Genomic DNA, 16466 nt, shown 5'->3' with positions numbered 1-16466 from the left:
TGAGGCAAAAAGCCTACAGACTATGATGGGATAAGTCTGGATGCTTCCGAAAGACTGAGGGGTAGTGAAGAGTCTGGCAGCTCCGGAACATGGGCTGGTGAGCACAGGGGAGAGATGATGGTGGTAGGGTGTGTGTGGAGACAGTCTTTGTAAGTCAGGTAGTCCTGGACTGGCAATGCCCGCATCTACCGGACCCAGCCAAGGGACTACTGGTGTGCACCCCCACCTGCCTAGCATGCCATTTTAATAAGTCAAACTTACTAAATTCAACCTAAACCCCTTAGTCTAAGTTGTGGAAACGGCATCTACTATGGACTGATGTCCATCACCTCAGAGTTCAGAGGATGATGGCCTAACCCAGTGTCATTGCATTCTGAGCTGCAGCAGCTGCAAGGTGACTCAGCACACAGAGTCATCCGGGGCACTGGACTTTAGGTAACACAATTCAGCCAATCGGATTTCGTCCCCGGCTCCTAACTTCAGTTTCCTCACATGGAAAGTACTATTCATTCCACTTCAAAAGACTCCAAATTTGAACTCGTTCAGGTTCAGAGTTTCATCTAAATGTTCTAAAAGGTAAGAGTGAGGTACACTTCATTCTGAGGCAGAATTTCTCTCTATGTAAACCTGTTACACGAAATGTATGTTTCTAAAGTATACTGGTAGACCAGGCAGTGGTGGTACACCCTTTAATCCCAGAACTCAGGAGGGAGAGGCAGGAGGATCTCTGGATTCGAGGCTAACCTGGTCTACAGACTGAGAAACCAAAAATAAAATATACTGATGAGATGAACACAGGACAGCCATTTCCACCCTCAAACCAGATAAACAATTATTAGGCACCAGGTGAACCAGTACCTAAGGTTTCTGTTTACTTGGCCCCAAGTTCTGTGTCTGGGTGGCCCAGTCTCTGAGGATAAGATTAGAGGCTGTCTGGTCTGGTAAAATGACCTCTTACTGACATTTTTTAAAAGTTTTGTTATGAGGCTGGAGAGATGGCTCAGTGGTTAAGAGCATCACCTGCTCTTCCAAAGGTCCTGAGTTCAATTCCCGACAACCACATGGTGGCTCACAACCATCTGTAATTAGGTCTGGTGCCCTCTTCTGGCCTGCAGGAATACACGCAGACAGAATATTGTATACATAATAAATAAATAAATATTTTTTAAAAAAGTTTTGTTACGGAATATTTGTACACTGTGTGAAGGTGTATCGCTGTAATTGGTGTAATAAAAAAGCTGAACAGCCAATAGCCAGGCAGGAGTTTTAGGTGGGACTTCTAGGTAGAGGGAGGAAGTAGGGGGAGGAATCTAGTTGTGCCAGAGAGATTAGAGACAGGAAAGACACAAGGAGGAAGCAGGATGGGTGGTCCATGAGATAATGTAGATTAATGGGAATGTGTTAATTTAAATTATAAGGGCTAGTTAGAAATAAAGCTAAGATAAAGCCAAGCTTTCATAATTAATAAATCCCCGTGTCATTATTTGGGAGCTGGCTGGTGGGACAAAGACTCTTTACAAAGATTATTTTTTAAAAATTGTGTGTTGTGTGTGTCTGTGTCTGTGTGTGTGGATGTGGATCAGGTGCCTTCAGAGGTCAGAGGTGTTAGATCCCCAGAATCTGAATGGCCTAGCATGGGTGCTGGGAACTAAACTCAGGCCCCCTGGAAGAGCAGTACAGGTTCTGCACTGCTGAGCCCTGATTTACCTTCTGGATCTTTCCTTAACACACAGCTCGTGTTGGCAGCTGAGAAGCTCTATGGCCCAGCCCACAGGAGTAAGAAGTCCAAGAGCCCTTTAGATCAGCACATTTACTGATAACCATCCCATTCTACTTTTGGTTTCAGCTGAAATGACTGATAACTCCAGAGACACGCCCTGATCTCTTTATCAGATGTTTTTCCTAGCATACCCTTGGTGTTCTCTTCAGAACACGGTTTCTGGTGTCTCCCGATCGCAGGGCTATAAATGTTCACAGGCGTCCCTTTCCAGTCTCCTCCTGCTTAACCATGTCTCCTTCCTGAGCTGCAGACAGCTGCGGTGGAAAACCACTTCCTAGCTTCCTCCTAGCTTCCGTGAAGCCCTGGGTTCAAGCCCCAGCACGGCACAGAGTGGGTGTGCTGCTGCAAGCCTGTAGCCCTTCAGCACTCCAGAGGCTGAGGCAGAAGGACTGCTTTAAATTCAAAATTAACAGCCCGGCTGTTGAGACTCTAGGCAATCCAGACTGATTTTGGGGGTAGGGATATAAAGACTCCAAATGAAAACTGAGGGGAAAAAAAAGAAAACTGAGAGGGAAGACATCAATATACCAGAAAAATAACAACAACAATAAAAAAATTGCAAAAAATGAGAGGAAAGGAAGCCAAGTTGGTAGAAAAGCATTGGTAGCATTCAAAAAATTCCTCTTCAAAAACATGAGTGCTGGGCTGGAGAGATGGCTCAGTGGTTAAGAGCACTGCCTGCTCTTCCAAAGGTCCTGAGTTCAATTCCCGGCAACCACATGGTGGCTCACAACCATCTGTAATGAGGTCTGGTGCCCTCTTCTGGCCTGCAGACATACACACAGACAGAATATTGTATACATAATAAATAAATATTAAAAAAAACACTTTCTCTAAAAAAACAAACAAACAAGGTTCATGGTTAAGAGCACTTGCTGCTCTTCCAGATCTCAGCATCAGTCAGGCAGCTCAGTGCCTCTAACTCTAGCTCCAGGGGAGCCAACACCCTTTCCCGGTCTCTGTGGGCACCTGCATGCACGTGCACATCCATACATGTACATACAAATAAAAAACAAACCCAAGTGAAGTGTTTCTAATTTTAGAGTTCTTTTCCTACCTGTCAGGCACGTGTGGCATCTCAGAAGCTCTCTTTGTGCAACACTTTGTTCCACACTTAGAATAAAGTCTGCTGAGATGGCTCAGAGGGGAAGAAAGGGACCTGATGAGCCCAGCACCTGAGTTCTATCCCTGGGACCTTCCTGGTGGAAGGAGAGCCAACTTCTGCTAACTGTGCTCTGACCTATACACGCAAACACCATAAATAAATGTGATTTTTAAATTCAACAGCAAAAGCTCAGGGAACACTTGCTAGAGGCGGCAGACAGAATGCAGTGGAATGCTGTCCTCCGGACATGGCAGGACAGCTGCCCTCAGCTCCACACAGCTGTGCTTACCTGCGCAGGACTGAGCTGGCTAAATCCCAACAGGGGTGCAGGGTGGGGGTGGGGAGCTAAGAAGGAGTTAGTCCCTGGGGGAGGGAGAATTCTTCTTTTGGGAGAACGGCCTTACTGGTAAATTACCCATGCTCCAGAGCATGCCCCACACCCATGCACACCTGGACAGACTACTATTGGGCCTGGAGAGTTAGCTTAAAAAATATAGAAACCAGGTGGTGGTGGTGCACGCCTTTAATTACAGCACTTGGGAGGAAGAGGCAGGTGGATCTCTGAGTTCGAGAACAGCCTGGTCTATAAAGAGAGTTCCAGTACAGCCAAGGCTGTTACACAGAGAAATCCTGTTTCTAATAATAATAATAATAATTTAAACATCTAAAATACATTAAAAAGAAATTAAATCATTGTGGTTGTTTGAAAGAAAATGACCCCCAGAGGGAGTGCCACTTCTAGGAGGTGTGGCCTCGTTGGAGTAGGTGTGATCAATGTGGAGGCAGGCTTTGAGGTCTCATCCATGCTCAAACCATACCCAGCAAGTCAGTTCACTTCCTATTGTACGAATTCTTAGAGTTTGCTCTAGCACCATGTCTGCCTGCATGTGGACATACTCTCAGCCACCGTGCTCCCTGCCATGATGATAATGGACTAAACCTCTGAACTATAAGCTGCCACCTCCATTAAATGGTTTTCTTTTTTTTTTTTTTTTGGTTTTTCGAGACAGGGTTTCTCTGTGGTTTTGGAGCCTGTCCTGGAACTAGCTCTTGCAGACCAGGCTGGTCTCGAACTCACAGAGATCCGCCTTCCTCTGCCTCCCGAGTGCTGGGATTAAAGGCGTGCGCCACCACCGCCCGGCTTAAACGGTTTTCTTTATGAGATGACATGGGCATGGTGTCTCTTCACAGTAAAAGAAACCCTAACTAAGACAATCATGAAAAACAAAATAAATAAACAAAAAAACTTGAACTAAACTTGGGACCAAGTCAGGCCTTTCTGTGAAGCCTGACGGAGACTGCACACACTTCTGTGAACTGTTTTCTTTTTAATTTTTTAAAAAAGATTTTATTTATTAAGTATATAGTGTTCTGCCTGCATGTCTGCTTGCAGGCAGACCCTAACCCTAACCCTCTCCAGCCCACAGATCCTTTTTCTTTCTTTTTTTTTTGTAGAATTATAAAACAACTTTATTCATTTAATAATAGAGACTGTGACTTTTTTATGAAAAGTAACTTTTCCAATACAAAAATGATCAAATAGAGTGATGTTATTTTACATACTGGAATATCCATCTCCTTATTGTCTAGCATAGTACAAGCTGTGTTCTCATATCTAATTTTACACACTGTTGTTATACACAGATCCTTTTTCTAAATGGAATTGTTGGGGAATATTATTTTCAGATGTGTGACTTTTGTTTCCGCTGCATTTGTTTACTCTGTGAAGTTGTGTTACTGTTCCTTGTCTAAAGCACCTGATAATGAAGAGCTGAACGGCCAATAGTGAGGCAAGAGCAAGGATAGGCAGGGCTGGCAGGCATAGTATAAATAGGACTCTAGGAGGAAGGGGGACAGAGGAGCAACAAGAGAATGAGAGGAGGACACCAGGGGCCAGCCACCCAGCTACACAGAGAGCCATGGAGAAAAAAGTAAAAAAAGATATACAAATAGAGAAAGGTAAAAGCCTATAAACAAAAGATAGTCAGGATAATTTAAGTAAGAAAAGCTCACAAGAAACAAGCCAATGCCAGACATTCATAACTAAGAATAAGTCTCTGTGTGTAATTTATTTGAGAGCTGGATGGTGGCCACCCCTCCAAAAAGAAAAAAGTGTAAAACACAATTCAGCATGGAATGGCGTTACCAGTTCCACAGTTGAAACCTCAAACTTGAATCTAAAATATAGTATTCATGCTGGTTTTCAATGCGGTCTTTGGGGGAGATGACGGCACAGGTGGTAAAATGCTGGATGTGTACGTTTGGAAGAACTGGTGGTAGGAATCAATTGTTCTCTGACCCCACATGGCATGCTGCATGGGCAGGCAGGCACATGCACACACGCGCACGCCTACACAACACACACACACACACACCAAATAAATAAATAGAATTTTCAAGGATTGTTTTAGTGTATTATTAAAGTGTCATCTAGAGAAAGGGTCTGCCTTTAAGAAGTCATTTCTCTATGATTTGTTATTTTTTTTTTTTTTTTGGTTTTTCGAGACAGGGTTTCTCTGTGGTTTTGGAGCCTGTCCTGGAACTAGCTCTTGCAGACCAGGCTGGTCTCGAACTCACAGAGATCCGCCTTCCTCTGCCTCCCGAGTGCTGGGATTAAAGGCGTGCGCCACCACCGCCTGGCTATGATTTGTTATTCTAAACAATTCCAGGTTAGCCAATTCCTGTGAAAATCACGTGTGAGCTGCAGCTGTACCCTGCCCAGGAATTCCCATCATCAGACCTGTCCCGGGTAGAACTGGCCATCTCCCTCCCACACTCTCACGTCTATAGGAAAACCTGGAAGGTACAGTCTTTCACGATTTTTAATTATGTGACTGTTATCTGTCCATGTGAGGGTGTGCATGTATGCACAGGTGTCATAGAGGCTACAGGTCCTGGACCCCCTGAAGCTGGAGTCAGGCTGTGATGCCATATATAGGCACCGAGATGTGAACTTCTGGAAGGGCACGGTGTCTCTTAACTGCTGAAGAGAACCATCTCTCCAGCCCCTCTTTTTTGTTCCCTCCATCACATCTCTCTCCCTTTTTAATTTATTATTGTTATTGTTATTATTATTATTATTAAGACAGGATCTCATATTGCCCAGACTGGCCTCAACTTGCTAGGTATAAACTCTGATCCTCCTGTCTCTACCTCCCCAGAGTTGGGATTACAGGAGTTACAGGTGTGTACTACTATACTTGGCTTTATGTGATCGTCTAAGTTAGGCTTTCTGTTGCTGTGAAGAGACACCATGAGCATGGCAACTCTCATAAAGGAAAACAGTTAGGGGCTGGAGAGATGGCTCAGTGGTTAAGACCACTGCCTGCTCTTCCAGAGGATCTGGGTTCAATTCTGAGCACCCACACGGCAGCTTACAATTGTCAGTAATCCAGTTCCAGGGGATCCAACACCTTACATAGACACAGCAATGCAAATAAATAAATCATTAAAAAACAGAAAAACATTCACCGGAGGTGGTGGCTTACAGTTTCAGAGGTTTAGTCCATTATCTTCATGGCAGGGAGCATGGTGGCTGGTTGTCCGCATGCAGGCACACATGGTGCTAGAGAAGGTTCTAAGAATTCGTACATCTTTGATCCACAGACAATAGGAAGTGAACTGCCTTGCTGGGTATGGTTTGAGCATGGATGAGACCTCAAAGCCTGCCCCCACATTGACACACTTCCTCAAGTAGGATGCACCTACCCCGAGGCCACACCTCCTAGTAGTGCCTCTCCCTCCGGGGGTCATTTTCTTCCAAACCACTACAGTGCTGCTGGAGACTGAACCCAGATCTTTGTGCGTCACTCAGGATGCGGAGCTGCATCTCCAGCCATTACCCCTTAACGTACCAGTGACCTCCTGAGAGCCCTTTCTTCTTACTCATCTCAATGTGAACAGTGTTAGCAGAGTAAATGGAAGGTAGAGGGTGTATATTTTCTAAACTACTGAGAGAAAATCGCCCTGATGTGCTACGCCAGGATGATAGCAGATTTCCAGGACAGAGACGCAGGGCGAGCGTGCTACAGCTGGTCACACATCATGAATGTCTCAATTTGTATATTAGTGACACAAATCACTAGTAATAGTTGCTGAGGCAAACTTTTATTAAAATAGTTAACTTGGAAATACGAAAATTAATTTTCTTTACCTAATGTGGTCCACTGTCCAGAAGAATCTGAAAGTAACTGCAAATTTGGAATGACATTTGGGTCTTTGAAAAAAGCCTAAAATACAAATTTCAAGGGAACATGTTAGAAACTTTATCATAAATAAATTAACTTTTGAAACAAAATTAATAAAATATTGTTTAATGTAAAGAAGAAAAGCTCTGCTTTAATTACTGTTTTGGTTTTTTTTTTCCCGAAGGTACTGGGCATCAAACCCAGGACTTGTCTATACCGAGCAACTGCTCACTCCCAAGCTATTTCCCCAGCCCTTGACTTTTCGACAGTGTCTCATTATGTAGCTCAGACTGGCTTTGAATTTGCTTCGTATTCCAAGTTTCCCTAAAAACCTCAGTCCTCTGGCCTCAATACTGCGTGCTAGGATAACAGGTATAAGCCATTATGTCCAGCTTGAAGGACTTTGTGGGTTTTTTTTATTTATTTTTATTTCATGAACATTGGTGTTTTGCCTGCAAGTGTATCTGTACGAGGGCATCAGATCTCCTGGAAAAGAAGTTACAGACAGCTGTGAGCTGCCATGTGGGCTCTGGGAAATGAACCTGTGTCCTCTGGAAGCGCAGCCAATGCTCTTAACCGCTGAGCCATCTCTCTAGCCCCCATATTTCCTTTTTTTGCAACAGGACCTCATGTATTGAGGCTAGTGTTGCACACACATGTAACTCATGGTAACCTCAGGCTATCCCTGGACTCCTGAGACCCCTGCTTCTATCTTTTGGGTGTTGGATAAGGTGTGTGCCATTGCACTGACTGGAAGAACTTTAAGAAAAAAGCTAATGAATTTTTTAAAAGAAACAAATGAAATGAAAACAAGGGACAGTGAGATGGTTCAGAGGCTAAAAAGCACAAGGCTTACGGCCCACGCCCAATGCCCAGGGTCCGTGGAGAAGGAAAGAACTGACTCCCAAAGTTGTCCTTCAATGCCATGTGTGCATGGTGGCACACGCTCACCTAGCACATGAACATGCACACAGACAATGATGGAAAGTTTTTATTTATTTATTTTTAAATATTTATTTATTTATTATGTATAAAATATTCTGTCTGTGTGTATGCCTGAAGGCCAGAAGAGGGCACCAGACCTCATTACAGATGGTTGTGAGCCACCATATGGTTGCTAGGAATTGAACTCAGGACCTTTGGAAGAGCAGGCAATGCTCTTAACCTCTGAGCCATCTCTCCAGCCCCCAATGGAAAGTTTTTAAAAGAAAGAAATTAAACAGATATGAGGCATGTGCTTACAATCTTCAGCGCGTAGAAGGTGGAGGCAGGAACATCAAGAATATAAGGCAGCCCTGTCTCATACCCTGAGCGCCGCTGTTTAGATGCTATAAATAGAAGTAGACCAGCTGACTTGCAGCAGTTGACCTAAAGCCAATCAAAATGTGCTTAAAATAGATTGTATAAAGATATTTTACTTTATTAGTGCACACAAGCATTTTGGGTCTGTATGTATGAAGGTACCCCAGAAGAGGTCACTGAATCTTCTGGAACTGGAGTTACAGGTTGTTGTGAACCACAATATGGGTGCTGAGAACCAAACCCAGGTCTTCTTCAGTAACAAGTGTTCTTAATGCTAAGCCATCTCCAGCCCCTAAAATACTCTTTTTAAATGTTCATTAGTGTTTTGCCATGGGAAGTTTCAGATCACCTGAAACTGGAGTTGCAGACAGTTGTAAGCTGCCATGTGGGTGCTGGGAATTGAACCTGGGTCATTTAGGAAGAGCAGTCAGTGCTCTTAACTACTGAGCCATCTCTTTAGTCCCCAAATACTTTTTATAAAGGCCTCTTAAGGTTAGGAGCACTGACTACTCTTCCAGAGGACCTGGGTTCAATTCCCAGTACCACATAGCAACTCACAACTGTTTGTAACTACAGTTCAAGGTGATCCTACACTCTCATGCAGACATGAATGTGGAAAAAAAAACCCACCAATGTACATAAAATAAAAATTAAATAAAGGCCTTTTAAGTAAGTCAAACCAATTCTTTAGTGTAGTAGTATGAGCGGCGGCAGGGTTGCGTCCCCAAACACCCCAGCCGCCTGCCCTGCCCGGCTAGCTTATGCCCCAAATAATTACACGGACACTGTATTCTTTTAAACACTGCTCTGGCCCATTTCTAATCATCTATGTAGCGCCCCTAGGTGCGCTTACCGGGAAGATTCTAGCCTAAGTCCATCCTGGGTCGGAGCTTCATAGCGTGCGTCTTCCCTGGAGCAGGTAGCATGGCGGACGTCTGCTCCCGAGAGGAGAGCTGTGGAGTCTGTCCTCACTTCCTCTTCCTCCTGGCATTCTGTTCTGTTTACTCCACCCACCTAAGGGTGGGCCTATCCAATGGGCCTAGCAGTTTCTTTATTGCTTAGCCAATGAAATCAACAGATTGATATATGACACTCCCACATCACTTTAGAAATTGAAATTACAGCTATATTCATAAAAATGAATTAAAAAGTTTTGTCGGTTTGTTATAGAACTGACATCAGCTGGGCGGTGGTGGCACACGCCATTAATCCCAGCACTTGGGAAGCAGAGGGATCTCTGTGAGTTCGAGGCCAGCCTGGTCTACAGAACTAGTTCCAGGACAGGCTCCTAAGCTACAGAGAAAAACAAAAAACAAAAACAAACAAACAAAAAACCCAAAAACAAAAAACTGACATCAAGGCATCAGAAGGGACTTCCTGTATGTCAACTTTAGGAAAACTGATGCACTTTCCAAAAATAGCAGCTGACTCATAAACCAGTTTGCAGTAGCAAATTTATACAGATATCAAAATGCACACAAAGATTAGGTGAACTTGTTTGGTGCCATGAGAGAACACACCCACCCCGTAGAGCTGGCATGAGCCCACCCACATCTGCTAGGGTTGGTGGGATGCAGCCATGGGCTAAATTCTGCTCCTGAGATGTTCATGGGAGCATGTGCAAGCTTCTGGGGAAACTGCAAAATAAACAACTTGTCACTGTTTACATGGAAAAGTCCTTCTCATTATCGGGTACATCTGATAGAGCTCTCGTTAGACCCTAAAGTGAGATTTACAGCCAACGAACTAGAAGACAGCTACCCGGATGCACCTAACACTAAACTTACTCTCCATCTTTTACATGTTTAACTACTATAAGAGACTGTAACAGAAACCTGGGGTTTGCCCAACATGTCCCGTTCTCCCTGCTCTCAGCATCCTTGTCCTTACGCTTTCCTCAGAAGGATGTCTCTGAGTCACTTTTAGGGTTAGTCTAAAATGAGGGCCTCCCCAAACACTGTCCAGAAGGCAATCACAGTCCTCATGATACTGCCAGTGCAGAAACCACACACTGTCTGGAGGTGTTGCCAATTTTGTTTCACTATTTCCAGACTCTATGCAGAGCAATCAGCCTTTTACAAACTGCCAAACTGACATTAGTGTTTTAATTATTTTTCTTCGAAAATAGGGCTTTACAGCTGGTATGGTGGCACCCAATTTTAATCCCATCAGGTAGAATTCTGAGTTTAAGGACAGTTGGGTCTACAGAGCAAGTTATAGGACTACCAGGGATACACAGAGAAACCTTTTGTACAAACAAACAAAAAACCAAAAAGGAAAGAAAACAGGGTTTCACTACATACCCCAGGCTAGTCTTGGAGTCACACTCTTCCCACCTTAGGCTCTGGGTGCTGGGAATCTAGACAAAAGATATCATGCCTGGTTTTAATTACTTTATTAAAAAGGTACTCTTGAGCTAGGCCTGGTGGTCAAGCCCTGCTTGACTACATAGTAAAAGGAAAGCTGTCTCAGTGGTTAAGAGCGCATACTGCTCTAGCAGAGGACCTGCACTCAAGTCGGCAGCTCACAATCTCCTGCAACTCCATCTGCAGAGACCAATTCCATAGGTGCTACCTGAACATATGCCCCCTACACACAGATACACATGTGTAAAAACTGGCTGCAGAGATGGCTCTGTGGTTAAGAACACTTGCTGCTCAATCGTAAGGACTGGTATACTGAGCATAGCCCCCATGTAAGATGGTTCACAAAGCATGCAACTCAAACTTCAAGGGACTCAATATCCTCTTCTGGTTTAGGCATAGGTACATACAATAGATACACATAGATATAAATATAGATACACAGACACACCCATAAATCTCATCATTTTGGTTGTGAGCTCTAGTCTTTAAAAGCTAAGCCATCTCTCCTGCCCCACAAATAAATCTTTAACAAAACTTCAAAGAATCGTATGCACATTTTTCAGTGCAGAGATGGAACTCAGTTCTCCGCATATGCTAAGTAAGCACTCCGCCACTGAGTCACTTCCTCGGCTCTCCAGCATTTTAGTTATTTGTTTGCTTTAGACAGGGTCTCTTGGTGTAGTCCTGGCTGTCCTGGAATTCACTATGTAGACCAGGTTGGCCTCAAACTCACAGAGATACACTTGCCTCTGCATTCTGAGTGCTAGAATTAAAGGCATGCGCCTCCACACTGTGCTGTGGGATAATGTTCTTGAACACTGTAAAGGTTTGTCACTCATATTGGTTTAATAAAAAGTTGATTGGCCAATAGCCAAGTAGAAGTATAGGTGGGGTAAATAGACTAAGAGAATTCTGGGAAGAGGAAAGGCAGAGAGCCAGTCACCACCCAGACACAGAGGAAGAAGGGTGAGAATGACTTACTGAGAAAAGGTACCAAGCCAAATGGCTAAACACAGAAATGAATTAGGGGTTAATTTAAGTTGTAAGAGCTACTTAACAATAAGTCAGAGCTAATAGGACAAATAGTTTATAAATAATATAAGCCTCTGTGTCTTTCTCTGGGACTGAATGGGGGCAGTACAAGGCAGGACTGAAACTTCTGTCTACAACACTGGATCCCCAATATTTAAACTATGAATCTTAATTTGGTTTTTGAGATGACCTGGTCCAAAGGTGACCTTGAACAACAGATTCTGATCCTCTTGCCTCCATCTTCCCAGTGCTGGGATTATAGGTGTATATCACCATGCCTGGTTTATGTAGTGTGGAGATGCATGCTAAACTAGTACCCTACCACCTCAGCTACATCCTTAGCACAAGAAGAACTTTAAAATGAGAAAGAAATGTGATGTGGGAGGGTCTTCTGTCAATGTGTTACTTTCATTGGTTAATAAAGAAACTGCTTTGGCCCTTTGATAGGACAGCAGCTTAGATAGGCAGAGTAGACAGAACAGAATGCTGGGAGAAAGAAGCAGATTCAGGCAGATGCCATAGCTCTCCTCTTAGGCTAGAATCTTTCCTGGTAAGTCACCATCTCGTGGTGCTACACAGATTATTAGAAATGGGTTAATCAAGATGTGAGAATTAGCCAATAAGAGGCTAGAACTAATGGGCCAAGCAGTGTTTAAAAGAATACAATTTGTGTGTTGTTATTTCAGGTGTAAAGCTAACTAAGCTGGAGCCGGGCGGGATGAAAAGCAGGCCTGCTCGTCTTCTCACTACAGAAATGCTTGGGGTTATGGAAAGAAATCTATTGAATTTTATGATTAAATATTGAACCTGCTTAAGAGCTCTACTGAGCAACCAAAAAGAAAAAAAAGGAAGACATGTACTCCTTCTCTCCAGGCAATAAGTGACACTCCCTGCTGTCCCAGGACATTTTCTACAGCACCTATCAGAACACTATTTCAGTGTCCTGTGGAACCTGGTTTGTTGAAACTGTGTGTGCCTTACAATCTGGGAAGAGGTCTTATCTTACTCCCGAGTGGGGTAAAGCATTAAAGAAATATTTAATAAATAAACAGGGATATTAAAAGTTACAGATGAGCTGGGGGGTATGGTTGCACGTCATTTATTCCAGCACATAGGAGGCAGAGGCAGGTGGATCTCAGAGAGTTTGAGGCCATAGTCTACAGAGCTAGTTCTAGGAGAGTCAAGACTACAAAAAGAAACCCTGTCTTTAAAAACAAACAAACACACAAAAAGTTATATATTAAAACAAAAAAAAGTATCAAAGAAAAAAGCCAGTTGTGGTAGCACACACCTTTAGTCCCAGGACCTGGACAGGCAGATCTCTTATTTGAGAATCACACACCAGGACTGGAGAGATGGCTCAGTCGTTAAAGGCTGGGCTCACAACCAAAAATTTAAGAGAAGCACACTCCTTTGGTCCCAAGACTTGGACAGGCAGATCTCTCAGTTTGAGCCCAACCAGGGCCATACAGTAAGAGCCTGTCTCAAAAATAAATAAAAAGAAAAAAATTTACAGCATTCCAAAATTCTGGTCTTAAAAAAGTTAAGTATGCTTAGATGGCCAGGGACTAGAAGCTGGACAGCTCAGAGACCTAGGGTAGACCAAACAGTACTGACAAGAAAAAATAAATGATTCCTAACAATATTCTGCTATATTTATAGATTGATAAATATATAACACAGTTGACCCCAGAGAGGCTTCTTCCAGGAGTTGATGGGAGCAGATGCATCAAGCCATGGCCAAACAGTAGGTGGCATTCAGGGAACCCTGCGGAAGATGGGGAGGAAGGATTGTAGGATCCAGAGATGAGGACACCACAAGAAAACACAGAATCAACAAACCTGAACTCAGAGGGGCTCACAGAGACTGAACAGACAACTACCTAGGCCCTCTACATATATGTGACAGTTGGGCAGCTTCATGTTCTTTAGGGACTCCTAAAGTGGGAGTGGGGGTGTATCTGACTTTTCTGCTCTTAGGATCCTTTTCCTCCTACTGGGTTGCCTTACCCAGTCTTGATATGAGGGTTTGTGTCCATTCTTACTGAATCTTGTGATATCATGCTCAGTTAATAGCCTTGGGAGGCTTCTTTGTTTGTAAAGGGAAATGGAGGTGCAGTGGATCTGCAGAAGAGGGGATGTTGGGGTGGGTAGCACTAGGAGTGGAGGGATGGGAGGCTGTGGTCAGAATGCTTTGTATGAAAGAAGAGTGAGAAATAAAAATAGTTGAGGGCCAGTCCTGGTTAATTATCAAAATCTAGCCACAAATAAACTGAGACTGTTGGGGAATATTATTTTCAGGTGTGTTTTGTTTATGCAGCATTTGATTGACTGAGAAGCTGTGATTCTTTGCCTGTCTAAAACACTTGATGGTCCTAAGAGAGAGCTGAACAGCCAGCAGTGAGGCAGGAGCAAGGACAGGCGGGACTGGCAGATCATATAAACAGCAGGAGAAATGAGAAAAAGGAGGAACTCGGGGCCGGTCACCCAGCCAGCCATGGAACAGGAAGGAAAGTGAGACATACAGAAGTAAGAAAGATAAAAGCTCAGAGGCAAAAGGTAGTGGGGATAATTAAAGCTAGGACAAGCTGGCTAGAACCAGCCACGTTATGGCCAGGCATTCATAACTAAGAATAAGCCTTCGCGTGTGATTCATTTGGGAGCTAGATAGTGCCCCCCCAAAAGGCAAAATAATAAGACATCATACAACATCAGACATGTCATAATAGTATCATTACACTACAGTGGCATTATAACCCTATCACAGGTAAAGGAAAGTGAACAAATTTAAGTCAGTTCAGGCCCTTCCTTCCAGCTCAGAAAGTGTCCTCAGGAAGAGGGCCACTGCAGCTGTCAATGGTGTAGGATGGGTACTAATCCAGTACGACTGGTGTCTTTAGAAGTAACGACAAGAACTATGGGAAACTGCCCAGCCAGAGCCAGCAGCAGGCAAAGATTCACCTCTACAGGTTTCGGCAGAGTGAACCACTTCTGATCTTCGGAATTAGGAGACTTTCTCTCTGCACTCTTGGCAGTGTGTAAGATGACCTGTGTTATTTGCTGGCATTCTTGCTAAGGACAGAACATTCTTCAAAGACCATCCTTTGACTCTTTTCTATCTCCAGCTATTGAGAAGTTTCTAGCACACTGTGGGCCTTCAAGAAGTGTCAGGGTGAATACATTACACGTGAACTATAAACTAAAGCCAATACTCAGAGGACAATGGCAAAAACAAATGAAGGTCACTGCACAAACCTAACAATACTTTCCCTTTGTCGGGTAAGAGACAACATTGAAAACAGTGGGGCTGGGTTTTAAGATTCACGCCTTTGAATGAACTTTGCCTTCTTCAAAGAATTCCTCTCTAGTTTAAGGCTTTTTCCAGACAGGCCATTGCTTGACACCTTTGGGAGGAAGTCCTGTTTGGGCACCATGTTGGGACTTGAGGTCCCCTTCTCAGGATGAATGTGACTTTCAGAAACCAGAAGTATTTAGAGTTAAGCTTAATAAAGTCAGAGATAAAGCCAGGTAATAGTACTTAAAAACAAGATGTACTTATTAAAAAAAAATACCCCTCACAATGTTCAGTCAGAATTGGTAGCACAACCCTGTATTCCAGCACAGGGGATGCTGAGGCAGGATGACTGACATGGGTTCAAGGCCATCAGAATTACAGTGAGACTGTCTAAAAACATTACAGAATTGTAAAGTTATCTAAGGAAGAATCCCAAAGGTAGGTAAAAGATGCTGTTTGCAAGGCGGTCGTGGTGGCCCTTGGGAGGCAGAAGCTAGGGGATCCGGGGAGTGCCAGGCCAGATACAGAATGAGACACTGTCTCAAAAGTCTCCTAAGAAACAAAACAAAAGAAAACCCAACCTGTACATTTTATTACTCCAAGAACATGTCATGGAGTATTCCCAAGAACTTCAGAAGAGACCCCTCCCCCCATACCAACCATGACGAAATCATCCTTCTGGTAGGGCTGGAACGTCTGGTCGAAGCTGAACGCCTGCGCCTGGATTCTGCCCAGCATGGACCTGGCAGAGGGGGAGAGTCAGTGGGCTGGGGCCGGAGTTTGGGAGCAGAGTGCAGAGTCCGGAGCCCGCATCCCTGAGCCCGGACCCCGGATCCCCGAGCCCGGATCTCGGACCCCGGAGCGGATAGCCGCATCCCCGAGACCGGATCCCTGAGCGCAGAGCTGCAACCCCGAGCGCGGCCCTAAGTCCACGGGACGGGAGCGTGGCCGCTCCCACCTCTCGCTCCTCACCACTGGCGGAGCCGACTGGTGATTTCCCGAGTGCTCAGGGATGAGAAAGTTCTCTGAGGCAGAAATCTGAAGTAGAAGCCACCTAGATAGCTCGACTCCCCAGCCGCCATTCTGCTTGTGGCCACAGGAAAGCAGTAGCGGTTTCTATAGAGACAGAGCAGCAGGCGCCTCACCACGCTCGGGGGCGTGGCGTCGCTCTGAGGGGCGGGGCGCCGCTCTGGGGGGCGGGGCGCCGCCCGGGGGACGGAGTTGGGCCGGGGAGAAGGCGACTTGGTTCCTTTGGCGCAGACGCCTTGCTACTGAGAACTCCTGGCCTGGCTGTTAGGAGATGGAGAAAAGTTGCCGGTCGTTCTCTGCTGACCGGAACTCAGTTACTCTGCCCCGGCCAGTGACCTAATATCAAAGTCTACGGTCTCAAACTGACAGC

The 16466-nt window shown here is 44.6% G+C and overlaps 1 protein-coding gene across 2 annotated transcripts in view; it reads right to left on the bottom strand.

Annotated features, from left to right (window-relative positions):
• Cfap300 (cilia and flagella associated protein 300) overlaps positions 1-16204 on the bottom strand; it is a 27697-nt gene extending 11493 nt beyond the window's left edge. The window contains exons 1-3 of one of the 2 annotated variants that reach the window (XM_075968010.1): positions 16040-16204; positions 15728-15809; positions 7039-7114 (exon numbers count right to left, since the gene is read on the bottom strand). In XM_075968010.1, the coding sequence (XP_075824125.1) occupies positions 7039-7114; positions 15728-15809; positions 16040-16149 (268 nt within the window). In that variant the 5' untranslated portion in view covers positions 16150-16204. The remainder of the gene's footprint in view (positions 1-7038; positions 7115-15727; positions 15810-16039) is intronic. The other variant, XM_075968011.1, reaches the window with a different exon arrangement.
• Between the last annotated feature and the right edge of the window lie 262 nt (positions 16205-16466).

Source organism: Microtus pennsylvanicus, chromosome 3 (assembly GCF_037038515.1).
Source record: "Microtus pennsylvanicus isolate mMicPen1 chromosome 3, mMicPen1.hap1, whole genome shotgun sequence".
Classification (NCBI taxonomy): domain Eukaryota; kingdom Metazoa; phylum Chordata; class Mammalia; order Rodentia; family Cricetidae; genus Microtus; species Microtus pennsylvanicus.
This window is presented reverse-complemented; position numbering and strand designations above follow the sequence as displayed.